At 39.9% G+C, this 15,017-nt stretch overlaps 1 protein-coding gene across 7 annotated transcripts in view; it reads right to left on the minus strand.

Moving 5' to 3' along the window:
* Window positions 1-15,017, minus strand: part of atp2b2 (ATPase plasma membrane Ca2+ transporting 2) — a 176,908-nt gene that overhangs the window by 30,648 nt on the left and 131,243 nt on the right. For 4 of the 7 annotated variants that reach the window (XM_057361621.1, XM_057361620.1, XM_057361622.1 and 1 more), the window contains exons 5-12: window positions 14,834-14,959; window positions 13,845-13,970; window positions 13,297-13,329; window positions 11,796-11,888; window positions 10,337-10,378; window positions 9,099-9,263; window positions 8,581-8,795; window positions 7,808-8,050 (exon numbers count right to left, since the gene is read on the minus strand). In XM_057361621.1, coding sequence (XP_057217604.1) covers window positions 7,808-8,050; window positions 8,581-8,795; window positions 9,099-9,263; window positions 10,337-10,378; window positions 11,796-11,888; window positions 13,297-13,329; window positions 13,845-13,970; window positions 14,834-14,959 — 1,043 coding nt within the window. The remainder of the gene's footprint in view (window positions 1-7,807; window positions 8,051-8,580; window positions 8,796-9,098; window positions 9,264-10,336; window positions 10,379-11,795; window positions 11,889-13,296; window positions 13,330-13,844; window positions 13,971-14,833; window positions 14,960-15,017) is intronic. The other 3 variants (XM_057361626.1, XM_057361627.1, XM_057361623.1) reach the window with 2 other exon arrangements.

Consider the following 15,017-nt stretch of genomic DNA (forward strand, 5'->3'; position numbering starts at 1 on the left):
GCTCCAAACTGATCTTGTTTCAATCGGATTTCAGAGAAAAATTTAACTATTCTGTGTAAAACTAAAAAGCAATTGTGTATAAATAAAAAAAGCAAGCATGATGGTCAGCCCTAACTCCACTGGTAAACGTCACTAGGGTAAAAGCTAATCAAACAAAAACATACAAATGAGCAGGGCTGTACGTTACCTTTTTTTGCATATAGCACCGGTGCTATAGAGGTTTAAAGTTTTGTAGCACAGGCCAAACAGTTGTAGCACAAGTATACTTACGTTATCATCATTAAAAAAACACAAGTGCAGGTCATCACATACACGTAAATATACAGGTAACTGAAAAAGGACATTAACGTTATACAAATTGATAAATTAGGGCCATTCCATTTTTAGTTTTTCCCTAATTCTTTCTTTCCTTTTTAATTTTTCTGAGTTCTGTTTTTTCTATGCTTTACTGTACAGTAGTAAATATATTTGTCCATAAAAATACTGTAGTATACAGCAGTAAACTGCAGCAAAATTCTTGTGTACTATAGTATATTTGAACTTTACAATAGTAAATATTAAAGTATACTATAATGTTTACTACAGCTTACAAATTTACTACAAGTTAAATATTTTATTATCTGGTTCAAATTAAGCAGACTTTTATTTTGGCGGGTGGTCGTGAAGACGCTTGAACTTCAGTGTGTTTGACGGTAGCTTCACTCAAACCGTGAAATGCTGGTCTGTGGATGAAGTTCACGTCTTCATGTCCTTGTATAGTAAGATACAGACAAATCCACGAGTGTCACGCTTGTAACATGTTAAAGTGTGCAGCTCATTCACTCACAGACACTTGTACAAGCAGAGGACATATTTTAATAGTAGAATTCCGTTTCGTGATTCCTTCCATGTTTTCCCACATCGCACAGATCAAAGGGCTCTAGATCAATGGACTCAATGCAGCCGGAAAACAAATTAATTACAAAAAACGAAATAAAAACGAAAATAAACAGTGGTGCGCAATTAGTTAACCTCACACACAAACAAGCACAACGACAAACGCATTTCACACAAACAAGCGGCTCTGTCTAATGCACCTGCCAAACTGTATCGCACGCGTGTTACACTATTACTGTAAACTTAATCTTATCACAGACCGATTTTTTCGTAGCATACGAAAAAATCGTATTCAAATGAGATTGTATGAATTCCACTTAAATAAAAACTGTTACGAATTGCCATAAGATTGTGTTGGTTGTTCCAGGAATAAGATGTTCATTTTAATTTCTTAACTATAATACCACAGTAATTGCCATATTTAAATACCATGGCATTTATATGGTTCAAAGTACTTCAAATAAATAACTAATGTATTTATTTCTGACATTTTAGCTGAATCTAGCTGCAATTTTTCAAGAATTCCAAATAATCCCTCAAATGCATCTTGAGACCCCTCCATTCTCCAGCACTCCATCAAGCCAATTCACGAGTTCGCCTCGCAGACAATAAGTATAGATAATAAGGGATGGATAGTATGCGTATTTGGCGTGCTGTCCCGGGTCCGGGGAGAGGACCCCGGTATGTGCCCGGACTCGGGTCGCCCATACCCCCCCGTTATACTGCGGTAAAAACGGGCTGATGGTGAGGAGTAGTGGTGGAGGAGGGATGCTGCGAAAATGTAGAGAGAATGAGGGTAAGGCGTCTTGTCTATTTTTAAGGGTTTTTTCCCCGAGCTAACAGGATGATTGGTGAGATTGGTCATGGAAAGCCAGCCGGGTTAGTTTTCTGCACGTGCTCCTCCCAAACTTTGTTAATAAAACATACTGTAATTTCTCAACATACCTTTGTACTTCATGTACTTTCCCTACAAACAAATGTAGATAAACCCTAAACCAGTCAAATTATTTAGAGGTTCCTTGTTCCTTGAGCTGAATAGTCATTCAGGCAACCCATCGACTCAATGATTTTCAAAAGATGTATTTATGATATATTGGTTGTTTCAGTGGGTAAAAGCAAGCTCTGATTCTCAGCATTTAAATGTGATCTTCTCGGTTCTGTTCATAGAGGTATACAACATCTGACAAAAACCAAGAATGCTTGTGTCACTGAATATAAAACCCGAAGAAATTTTATAACTTTATTAAATGTTTTGGACCTGTTCCCAGATGCCCAACAGAAGCCTTTGAAAAACACATCAAGGATGGATAAATCACATTTATTTAATCTACATTTTGGTGCATTTTAGGAACTAACAATCTGTTCATTATACTGCACACACAGCTCACTTGATGACTTAATGGACTGTCATTGACCAGTCCTGCCTGTAACACACACACTTAATCACATGCATCTGTGTAATCTCCAATGAAGAATTGATGGGAGCCCGGGAACATGACATCAGTGTTCGACCTGACCTCTCCATTCAGAGGTCTGACAGGACAGGTGGTGAAGTAACCTGAGATTGGTGAGACAGGAAGTCTCCGCGGAGCTCAGACTACCAGCTGAAGTATCATTCTACATCACCTGTACCTCGCGGCCCGCTTAGGTTTCAGAATTCCTCTAATGGGCTATATGCACGCGTGACTTCGGTGTTTGACGGGAAGAACCCGCAGCAGTTTCCGGTTGGGGAGACTTAAAGCAGAGAGAAATGGGAAACTGAGAAAATAGTTACATTTAGCAGATGCTGTACATTGCAACACACAGCAGTAGTATATAGAAGTGGCGTTCTATCGTATTTGAATGTTATAACGACATGTAAACTTATGAAAGTATCATGTCAAATACGGTAGAACAGCACTTCTATATACCACCGATGCGTCTAAAGCGCATGGCGCAGAGCGCAGGTGGCCGTTTCCAAATCCACTTTTGCTAGTTTAACGGCAGAAAAAATGGTCGGCGCGCAAGGCGCATTGTCTAAAAGGGTTGTACCTATTCTCGTAATGAGTCATGGGTGTGTGTTATGCGTGACGTGAAATAAACCATTGAGTCTCATCTCCCATTCCCTTTAAAAGCCAAATGCGCTTGCACCATGACGCATTCGTTATTTACATGGCAGAGTTTGCAAGGGCTTAGACTGAACGCTTCGCCAGAGGGAAACGGATCTCTCGCACGAGCAGACCATCTACAGGACAAGCCGGATATTTGTATTTATGCACACAATAATTATCCTTTACATATGAATCCTTTAATTGTTCATATTTAGAAAGGTTTGTGTGCTGCTGCGCGTCCCTGTGTATGTAATAAGCAGAATGTGCACGTGTTGTGCACCTGCCTATAGGCACATGTTACTAACGCGCTCTTTAAATACCCAAAAAATATTGCGCCATTGACTTTAGAGCAGGTTTCAGTCGGTCAATAGCGCAGTCTATTTCAGTTGCCTCAAAATAGCAACGCGCCAGCAGTGCGCCTGAACACACCTTGTTTTCAGCCCAGCACGCCTATAGACACACAAATGAGCGCAAGTGCATTTGCTATTTAAACAACGTGGTGCAAGACGTGAAAATGATAAGTGCGTCGGGCTGAAACTAGCAAAATACATTTGGTATACATTACGCCTGGCGCCGAATTGCACAGGGTGTAGGATAGGGTCTTGTGTGTAGCCCCACTGGCTCCGTTAATGCAAGCTCAGTGCCCCCGGTCCCGTATGGCATAACATTACAAAATATTACACAAAACATTTCAACGCAACCGTACGTGCCAACCCGTTGGCTAAGGCTGTTATAGCCCCACTGGCTCCATTAATGCAAGCTCAGTGCCCCCAGTCCCGTATGGCATAACAATACAACACAACACCATTTTATTACGTGGTCACATGGCAGTCCATATTGCATCCTTCCGTTTCAACAACAGCCAGTGGCTGCTCCTCTCAGTGACAGTGGCAAGTTCTTTGACTACCGTCCGTTGGGCCTGTCCTCTGATCCCCACTTTCTTAAGCAGCCTTGTAGTGGAAATGGGAACAAAGGCCCTGCAGCCCATTTCCACCGGGAACACTTTCGCTGACCATCCCCGATCTTCAGCCTCCACTGCCAAGTTGGCATACCGGAGATTCTTTCTTTCAAATGCTTCGCTAATGGCCTCTTCCCAAGGTACAAGGTACAGTCAACTCAACTATAAGGACTGTCCTACTGGAGCTGGACCACAGAAGTATGTCCTGTCATAGGTTGGTCGCTTTTTGCCACGTTGGTGTGGTTGATGCCAAACCAAGTCCCCCTCTGCCATGTTGCACTTGTCCCACGATGTCCTTATGTCTGAGGGCTGTCTTTGCATCTCCTACCGCTGTTGTTGGTAAGGTCTGCGGTGTACCACCGTCCAAGGCTTTTGATGGGCTTTTCCATGACCGTTGGTATGGGCTAACCCTTTATACAGAACCTGTCATTGGTAATCCTGCCCTTGACAATAGAAATGCTGCGGGATTTGCTTGGTTTGACCTCCATTTGTGCCCAACTAATGTTCTCCTGGAGCTTATCCAGCAGCTGCTTTGTACATGCTTTGGTTGTTTTGATGGTTGTCATGTCATCCATGTATGCCCTGATTGGAGGTAGGCGCAACCCATTTTTCAAACGCTCTCCTCCAACCACCCAATGCGATGCCCGGATTATTATTTCCATTGCCATTGTGAAAGCCAGTGGTGAAATTGTGCAACCTGCCATTATGCCAACCTTCAGCTGTTGCCACGTGGTAGTACTATCCTGTGTGGTAATACAAAATTGGAGATCCTGAAAATATTCCTTAATCAGCTTTGTTACCTGATCTGGAATGTGGAAGAAGTCAAAGGCTGTCCACAGCAGCTCATGTGGCACTGATCCAAAGGTATTAACAAGATCTAGAAAAACCACATGCAGGTCTTTCTTCACCTTTTTTGCCATTTGCAACTGGTGCCAGATGATGTTAGCATGTTCCAAACATCCAGAGAAACCCCCTATGCCTGCCTTCTACACTGAAGTGTCAATGAAGTTGTTTCTCTTCCGAAATCCTGAGAGTCTATTGGCCACAACGCTGCAGAAAATCTTACCTTCCACATTCAATAGGCTAATTTGGCGAAACTGGTCAATAGTTGAGGAGTTTTTCTCCTTGGGGATCAGTATGCCTCCTGCCCTTCTCCAGACCTTTGGTATCATATGCTTTTTCCATGCCACAGCCATTAATCTCCAAAGGTACCTCAACATCCCAGGGGCTTTCTTGTAGAGCCTGTATGGTATACCGTTGGGTCCAGGAGCTGAAGCTGATCTTACCCGTTTTACTGCACACTCAACTTCGATCCATTTAGGGGGCCTAGTGTCCACCTGGTGTTCTGGTAGCTGAATTGGTGGCATGTCCTCTGGAATGGAGATTGGCTTATGCCTCTGATTGTCGGGATACATTTTCCGTAGGTGTTCCTCAACATCTGTTATTGGTACTTTAAGGGTCCCAGTTTTCTCCTTGCTAAAGATGCTACTGACGTAAGTCATCTTTGTAAGGATCTTTGTAGAAAGCAGTCCTGGTTCTCTCCTTCTTCTTATGTTTGCTTCCACAAGCTCTCTGCTCTTCGCAACGAGGCCAGGCGACTTTTAATATCGCCTTGTAGTGCATCTAGGCCCTTCCTTTCCTCTTCTGTTGCCTTCTTTCACTGTTTCCTTAGGCTCCTCCTTTCTCTGACAAGTCTGTTTATTTCTTTTTGTCTCCTGGACTTAGGTCGCCCCGTCATCTCCTTCTGTGACCTTGGGTTCTTGCTTTTCACTCCAAATCTCTCCACCCCATAGGTGTAGATGATCCCCCCCATCTTCTCCAGTTTTCTTTTGACCTCTCCTTTTTGGCCTGCTAAAATCTGTACGAGATCCGAGTCAATGGTTGCCCATTCTTTGTTGCAGGATTGAGGCCAAAGTATCTGAGGTCTTCTTCCATCCATTTTCCTTTCTACTGCTTGCTGCGGCTGGGTAGTCTCCGGGTTTCTGATTGCTGATAAGTTTATGCCTGGTTGGGCTTCATCTGGGGTTCTGATACCCTGTGGGCTGTGGTGCTTGTCCCGCCACTGGGCTTCACCCGACTGATTCGCCCTACCTCTTGTGAAGTATTGGTCAATGCGAGGCCCCTCACTAAGCTCTCTCAGGCACTTCTTCCTGCCCTGATGGATTTTAAGACCTTTCTCTGATGTTACCTTTTTTCCAGCCGCAAATGCATCTCCGTAGTTTCTGTCCTGTTGTTCCAACTTCTGCTGTGCTGAACTCTTGGTTCTTTGTCATTTCCATTCCGAGGTCTGTTGCCATGTGATCCACCGATGAGTCATCTTGCGCCCTCGCTCTCGCAGACTCCAGGGGTATTCTTTCTCTTGTGTTTTTGTAGCCATAGATGGGTGGACCCATTACACTTATGGTAATGGATCCTGCCGACATGGATAGCTAGCCCATGTCTGTCCAGGCTGGGTCTATTCCCTCCTGCCAGCAGTCTCTCCAGGCTGTCACCAGGTCTTTCCCTGGTTGTAAACTGCCCTTTCACAGCAGTCACTGGTTTTAACCAGATTATTCAGTTTCACTTAATAGGACTAGGTGTTATAATCCCACTATTTCAGCACAGTTTAATTATTATTTCAGCACAAAGAGAAATATTAACAAAAAATTTAGGGGTTCATTTGCACATTTCATACAAGAATGTGAGGTCTCCAGGACTTGGTCAAGATAACCATTGTGACATATTATATATTTTTTAATCTATCATAGTAATATAAATTACTATTGTAACTATTGGCATTTTCTACAATATTCTATTACACAACATAACCAATACCACCATGTGACCTAAGTAACATCAAGACTTTTAAAGGAGCAATGTGGAGATTTTAGCGGCATCTAGTGGTGATAGGGCTGTGATGATAACCTCATTACCACAGTTAAGGTCATCACCGTCATCATCACACTTATTTGTATTTACATTTGTTTTTGCTGGTGAAAGTTACAGGAGTGCATGTGGTGTGTGATATGAACTTCAAACACAATAATCATTGTTTATCATAATTTACTATATTCTATATACTTGTATATAATACTCTATATATCTATTTTCAAGGGCTTCTGGAGTAAAGAAACAGCTTCCCACGCAGGGTAGAGGGACAGTCCATTAAACATATGGGTCATTTATGTTGTGTGTGTGTGGCAAGCAAAAGCAATGTTCACGTTTATTCATTTTTTCCAAGCTTATGTCCTTTTTGTTTTAAACTTCATGCCTGTATAATAAAGGTTAAATGCATTGGCTTTGAAAACCAGAGGTAAGAGTAATTTATATTCGTAAATTATCTGAAAAGTAAAAAATATTATTCATATTTAGCTAAATCGAGCAGGAATGCAAGTCCCGACTCGCGAGCAAATTGAATCTGAGATGAATTCTGCTTCTAAATGCTTGAAATTATTTGTGTCAAAACGATCAACGCAGAAATACCAATACAAACTATAAACTAATAAACTTGATCACTTAGCAACTTTTAAAACACTGTGTCTGTATGTATCTGCAGCACCCGCACGATGAAGCGAGAGAGCAGATGCAGCTTTCACACGGACATTTAGTTATATTGCATTCCCAATAGACCCTCCAAAAAACTACACACTGGGCCTTTAAGCCATTATTTCTTGGAATAAGAAAATAACATAACATAATAATAATAACACAATAATAATGCATAATGAATGTGAATATGACTGAAAACATGTAAAAGTCAAATTTGATTTCATGTTGACTTAAAAACGCTAGTTTTAGAAGAAAACAACTAAGCATTAAATGTGACAACATGTGATTTTATGTTTCAAACAGAGATGGCGACATGGAGGCAAATGTTACTAAATATTCCAAAAGATTCACTTACCAGTATTTTCGAGGTATATGCGCTGTTGATGGCAATAGCCTTGACCAGAATATCCAGAGTTTTGGGTGGGATGGATCCAGGGTCCGGGATCAACTTGTAATGGACATCTGCCACATACAACTGCACTGCTGTCATTCGATTGGTGGTCAGTGTTCCAGTCTTGTCCGAACATATAGCCGTGGCATTGCCCATTGTCTCACAAGCATCCAGATGACGTACTAAGTTGTTGTCTTTCATCATTTTCTATTCAAATGAAATAGTGAATTAGCCACATTCACAATTCAAGAAGCCCACATGTTTCATTAGGATGTGTCTTAAATCTTAATTTTCTTTTGGATACACATGTATCTACATTCAGGCATTATCATGTGATATGCTAATGATTTAAAACTCTCTTAGTCTATAAAGATACTTTAATTTTGGATATTCTGTCTGTGTGCTATTCCGTGCGCACATTTTAAATGTTCACCTACCTGAAACAGACCGAATTGAACCAGAACTGATTTTCTGTTTCTGTTTGCATGATTTCAGTTTATTACTGTAAAGCGCCTTAAAACATAAATGAATAACATGACTGACACATGACTGACTGAGTGTGTGTGTGTTAAAAAATGCAAATGAGTGGCAAAAATACAAACAAAGGCTCATGCCAACTGTAAACCATATCAGTGGTATCATTAAAGCAGAAAGGTGTTATGGTGCTCACACAGGATCAGAAAACCTCTTTCACATTAACTAAAAAGCTCCGGTATGAAGTCACGCTTAAAGTTTACCTTGACCGAGTAGGCGAGAGAAATGGTGACAGCAAGCGGAAGGCCTTCAGGTACCGCCACCACCAACACCGTCACACCAATGATGAAGAATTTGACAAAGTATTGTATATAGATGGGAGTGCATTCTGGCAGCCACTGCCTCTTCTGAAGCACAAAGTTTTCGATAGCAAAGTAGAGCACCAGAATGATGACTGTAATGGCAGACATCACCAAACCTGAGGAGCAGAACACATCAAATATCAGGGCTTCATGTATTTCATCACAATATCAACAAAGAATGCCTGGTTATATTTAAATAAAATCTTTTGGTTTAGCCTAAAATGAGAGCGTTATTGTCAGATTAAAACGTGTATTGAAATGTAATATCAATAAACAGTGTGGGATATTTTGATCTTTCTCCAGTCAAGTAGACCATAAAAAGCTGTTGGGAGACATAACCAAGATGGCTGCTGTGTAAACCCGCTTGCCTTCATAGGAATGTGACGTTAGCTTCAAAACAACCTATCGAAATGTAGTACCTGCTTTGCCGATCTGTACAGCCAGCTTTGTCAGTTTTCCTTGCAGAACAGATTTCTCTTTCTTGGACCCGCTGGATTTTTTCTTCTCTTTCTCATCGGTTTCCCCACCCTCTGCACTCTTCAAGGGCTGCATCTCCATCGCCGCGGCACCATCCTGCTTCTTAACTGTAAAAATCAAATGAGCCTCATGTCAGTTATGGGACGTCTGACTTTTACTTTTAAGTCAATGCTGGACCTTGACTGCACTTTTTGGTGTGGGGAACTTGTAAAATGAACATAAATCATAGTTTGAACTCTTATCGCAAATGAACAGAAAAGGGTGAATCAAACAACTTAGCTACCAAATTTAATCCATGATCATGGTTGCAGTCACCAGATACTGCGCACTTTTCCAACAGCAGTCAATATTTCAAGAGGACCATTAAAGTTCATTTACTTCAGGCAACAAAATCACCAAACCAGCATATTAAAAAAAGTTATTCGGTATATCCGCACAGATGTACGTCAGAGAGCATGAATCGGTAAATAATTAAGTTCATACAACATTCTTAAATATTATACGTGAAACCCAATCCCAAAAACATTACATGGTTAAGAGTAGACTCAATTTAGATGCCCAGAACCATTGTTGTATGACGTCTGTCATCTGACAAATTCAAATGAAACATCTTGAATTGCCTTCATTATGAAGCACAACACACGGGTATTACACTCTTTGAATCAAGTGCAATTGAGAAATCTGCAAGCTACGACGCCATGTCCGAAATAAACCCAGTCAGCACAACTACACATACATTAGTCACCAACTAAAATATTCATCACCATGACAAACAAATATAAAGATACGGAGCATATACTGGCCAAAGAATACAATAAATGTAAACCTTATTTGTGTTGCCAGTTTGTCTTGCGTCAAACAGATGGAATAATCTAGACCAGTGGCTCTCAACTAATTCTAGACTTTGGACACTAGACATCAAGAGCCCCTCAAACCATGTGTACAAATACTTATTATCATATGCTAGAAATAATAGTTGAATAAAAATGTTTTAGCGAAATATAATATCTGACAAAAACAGGAAGTGTGAGGAAATCGAGAGACCCTGACGCACACGTGAGAAGCAGCACAAACAGACGTCTGGCTTTACGGACAAACATTCCACCCGTGTTGAGAAAGGAAAAGAGGAATAAAATAATGGTGAGAGCTCAAACCAGGCGGTAAAGTGAAAGCAGGTTACCTTTGGTCTGGCAGTTCTCCATATTTCCATCCTGCATTTTACCTATGATGAAGGCATCCACAGACACAGGACAAAAATAACAGAAAGCAGACGATAAAACATTCATCACATGGACATTACAGTGAAATCAAATGAAAAGGGAAGACAGAGTATGAGTAATTTATCAACATTATTGTGACAGTCACATACATAACACTGAGTATTATAATGAGGTACAGCATGGCTTTGTGTTAGGACCTTGCACATTTCTCAGAAAGTCGGAAACAAAGATACACTACATACACAAAATTAAGTGGACACCATGAACGCTACGCCCACAAGTGCTTTGTTATACTTTACACCGCAAGTTTTATTTCCTTGACACTTGCAAAAACAGCACAATTCTTTTGTACGTAAATTTGTATTTGAGTAATCAAATGAGTTGTGCAGAAATATTGAAACATCCTTCAATTCAGTCGATCCATTTATTTGAGAAAAGATGTTGGAATATGGCTGTGGAGGTTTGCTTCAATTCAGACAGTTGAGTCTCAGTGAGGTCAGAAACTGATGTCGGGTGAAGGGGACATCTTGGAATGGCTCACAGCCATCATTCATCTGATTTATCTAGACGTGTTCAGTGGGGTTCAGGTCTGGCATTTGTGGGCAGAGCTGAAACAGGCAAGCCTATTATTTAGAAAGAGGTGTCCACATACTTCTGGTTATGTAATGTATCTTATGCAGCCAAAGCTTGTCTTTATACAGTCAGGTTACTTTACTCTGTAGTACTGTATGCATAGGAATCAAATACATCTTGAGATGTACTATTCTAAGTTTTTGCAGTTTGTGAATGTGTTTCAACAAGAAGTGGAAATAATGTTCTTTTGAATGTATTTATGTAGGAATTTTTGACAGGAATGCCATGGAATATCTAATGTGTTTATACTGGTTACTGTTTGTACTGTATACCGTATACATACTGTGTGAATTCAGGTTGATTGGAATGAATGTAAAAACTCAGCTAATCAACCTGTATTCACCCTATACTATTTGTACTTCAATTTTGGTTTGTCGCTATAATCTTTCATCAATTGAAAAGCAGTTCTTCAGATATTCCATGGAGGGTAAATTACACTCAACGTACACAATGAGGACTGGAGGAACAGCACATGACTCTATTGGACATGCAGGGAAAGCTAATACACAACAGCCATGCAGAACCACGGGGGATATACAGGAAATTTAGCATACTACTTCAGAGGAGCAAAACATATTGCTTTTGAGAGAACCTCAAGTATACACATCCTAATGTTTGTTGTTTGAGGTCTCGATATTAAAACCTATTAAGGATAGGAAAAGGGGTCGAAAGGAGTATACATGCATTGAGAGGACCGTACAGTCGGCAGGAGAGGAGGATAAAGACAACTGGAGGAAAAGAGGCTGAGCCAGTGAGGGACGGACAGAGGAGGTCTGCTCAACCTACCATTGACTAGGCTGGTATTACCAGGGGCATTTGCGCTTGCAGCACCGTCAGTAGCTATAGTTGCGATGGGGTGTGAGGAGGGATGGGAGCAGTCTAGCCAGTAATAATGAACAAAAATAGCATGGTTAACAGCCTCGTCACCACGATTAGTATTCTTTCAATATACTGCTGTCAAATGAAAGGTGATATTGACACTGATGGGAATAAAATGCAACATAAGACAGGTTACACGTAATATAGCGGACAAAACAATGTCAAGCCACAAAACGACACGATGATCAATGGCACAAATAGCTAACAAATTTCTGTCATTTGTCCTAAAATGACCATAGAAAAGGAAATTCTTCCAAATGCTTTGTAAATTCCCAAAGGAAAATGTGTCTTATTCATAACTCGCTTAGTTTGAGCTAACTGGAAGTCACAGAAATGGTTAAATGATTTTAGGTAAAAAATTATATTAAATAACTTGGCAAATTTGAGTACAGTTTGAGATCTCATTTGAAACTCTAGGGGGCACAAGTGACATTGCTGTCTTGGATGAACAGTTATTAAAGAGATTCGTGATTTTTTTCCCTATGGGATCCTATGGGATATCAATTAAAAAGATAAAAACTAGTGCTGTCAATCGATTTAAAAAAATGAATCTGATAAATCGCACAGAACATTCATGTTTTTTTTTATTCTAATAATTTCACATTCAATCTCCAAATTGATGTAGAAACAACAGATTTCTTTAACAGCATCATTTTATTAATGAAAGCCAACATTCTGATATTAGTACTGCAACTGATGTCTCCGTTGAATTGATTTTTTTTATTTTAACATTAATTATAGCCATTTAACATTAAAGTACAGTATAACTGAGAGCTCTCATGTCTAACAGGGAGGAAATATACAGCAATTGAATCAAGTTCTCAAACACTCCATAGTCTTTAATGCTAAATTGTAAATTAAATACAGAAGAATTCTCATTAAAGCTACAAACACATTGAACTCCTCCTTTCTTTTGTTCTTTGATCAACATTAGTGACAGGAGTCACAGCAGCAGGTTTAAGAACACCGCCCCTTTAAGAGCTGCCGCTCTGCACAAATCTGACGCCCTTTCCCAAAAGTATTAATCGCATGCGTTAATGTTGACAGCCCCTAATAAAAACACTGACTTCATGCTTCGAAATCAAGACGAAGTGCTTCAGTAACAACAACAATGTACAAGCTGACGTCTATCAGAGTACATAATAAATCCTCTAAACCACAATGAGATGAAAATCATTATTCAGGGAATGACCTTGAGTGACTCGTTCATTTAAAAAAACTAAAACAACCTTTTGATCATAATATCTATGCGGGAACATGGATGAAATGCGCTTCTCGTAATACTTAAAAAGAGATTCTTTTTAAGTGACAGATCACTAAAGCGGGGTTTGGGAGGGAAGAGATTTAGTGGGGGTATAAATGACGATTGCTGTGGATATTTCCTGGGGCAGAGAGATGTATACTCTACCTGCTAGCTGATGGCCATCTTCCAGAGCCTGACCTGTGTGGTAGTTTGCAGAATAACAAACACATAAGGCCTTACGCTCACATGGGTTTGGGTAGTTCATAACACCCAACCAGATAAAGCTCATCATGTGAAATTAAGTGAACAATCTGAGACATAACTGGTGTCAATGAGTCATCTGTGTGCTACTAAAAGCAGCAAAAACAATGACTCGTGATACTTAAATTTTATGGTCTCTAAATTTGTTTTTTTTTTGGGTCCCTTCTTTCTATAGGAAAGAAGTCTATAGGAATTTGAATATAGTAATATTGCAATGCTTTCAAAAAGCACTAATTATACAGTCATTTAAATATAAATATTGTGACACTTCTGGATCTTTACCATCACCATTAGCACGACACTGCCAGACATAATGGTGTTATTTTTAATAATTGTTTTAACAACTGACGGTCAAGAAGTGCACATTTAAGCCAAAAAAAAGAACCCAAAAGACAACCGCGACTCTGGCTTCGCCTGTTGAAGTTTTGCCTAGGTGGGCTTTAGTTACGTACCTTTCTTTTCTTTTTTCTCTTCCTCCTCTCCGCCAGTACTGAGCAGGGTGAAAATTATGCCAGTCTGAGAGTTCACCCCGACGGCCGTGACCACCATCCGACCCGAGCCCTCCATCACATGGGTGCCTGGTGATTCAATTAATGCCGTGCAGTAAGTAATAGGGAAACTGTAATTAATAGCATCGGTGCCTGACCTGAGCACCATGTAATACCCAGACATGACAACCCCACAAAAACGTGATTTATTTTAACATCTAACTGTACTCTTATGAATAAAGAAATCTCATGAAATAATGAACAATAAAAACTGATGTTGCTGTGTTGAAATATAATTCAGAAAAATATATTTTTAAGTAACCCCTTAAAAATATCAGTCCCGCAGGACCCTTTCATTGTGCCATCAGTGCTTTTCTGTGTTACTGTGCATTTTTAACAGAACAGCGTAATTCAAATTTGCATTTTTGCATTCAATAACGGGGAGTTAGGCATTGTGTTTATGGCATAATGATAACCACAGAATTTATAAATTGTTATTAAAATAACATTCCCAATCATTCAAATAGAAATTATTTCTGTTCAAATAATTTTGCGCTTTTACCACCCAAATTGACTAAGGTAGGCAGAAGTAATATATCAAACAATGACCAAACTATTGAAATCAGCATTGTAAGTGGGCAATATTCTCGCTTTCTTAAGGTTACACCTTTTTTATTTTTTATCCAGAGTCAAAAATATCTAGATATTAAATCCATAAAAATCTACAAACCAGCTGTAAAGTGATAACTAGGTCAGTTTTGTTAAGAATGCAGAGAAATACTTCAGCATTTAGCCTTAGACACTAGGTAAAGGTTGTGTGCCAAATCAGTCACGGTGCTGTTATGAAAGCCAGTTGCCTATGTAGGCAGCAGGACAGCTCACATGGTTTTGGCACAAAGCCCATTGTGTGTAATGTATGCATCAATACTATTTAGATTCATGCAAGTTTTTACCAGAGAGAAGCATTGGGTCTTTCTCTATAGCTTTTTGCACATGATCTGATTCCCCAGTTAGAGAGCTCTCATCAATCTTCATATCACTGGAGTATATTAAGATTCCATCGGCTGGTAGCAGGTCACCTGAAAAATACACAATTAGATGATGAAAACGTAGGACTATAGATTAGAATTCTGATGT

The sequence above is a fragment of the Triplophysa rosa genome, linkage group LG20 (assembly GCF_024868665.1).
Source record: "Triplophysa rosa linkage group LG20, Trosa_1v2, whole genome shotgun sequence".
In the NCBI taxonomy this organism is placed as follows: domain Eukaryota; kingdom Metazoa; phylum Chordata; class Actinopteri; order Cypriniformes; family Nemacheilidae; genus Triplophysa; species Triplophysa rosa.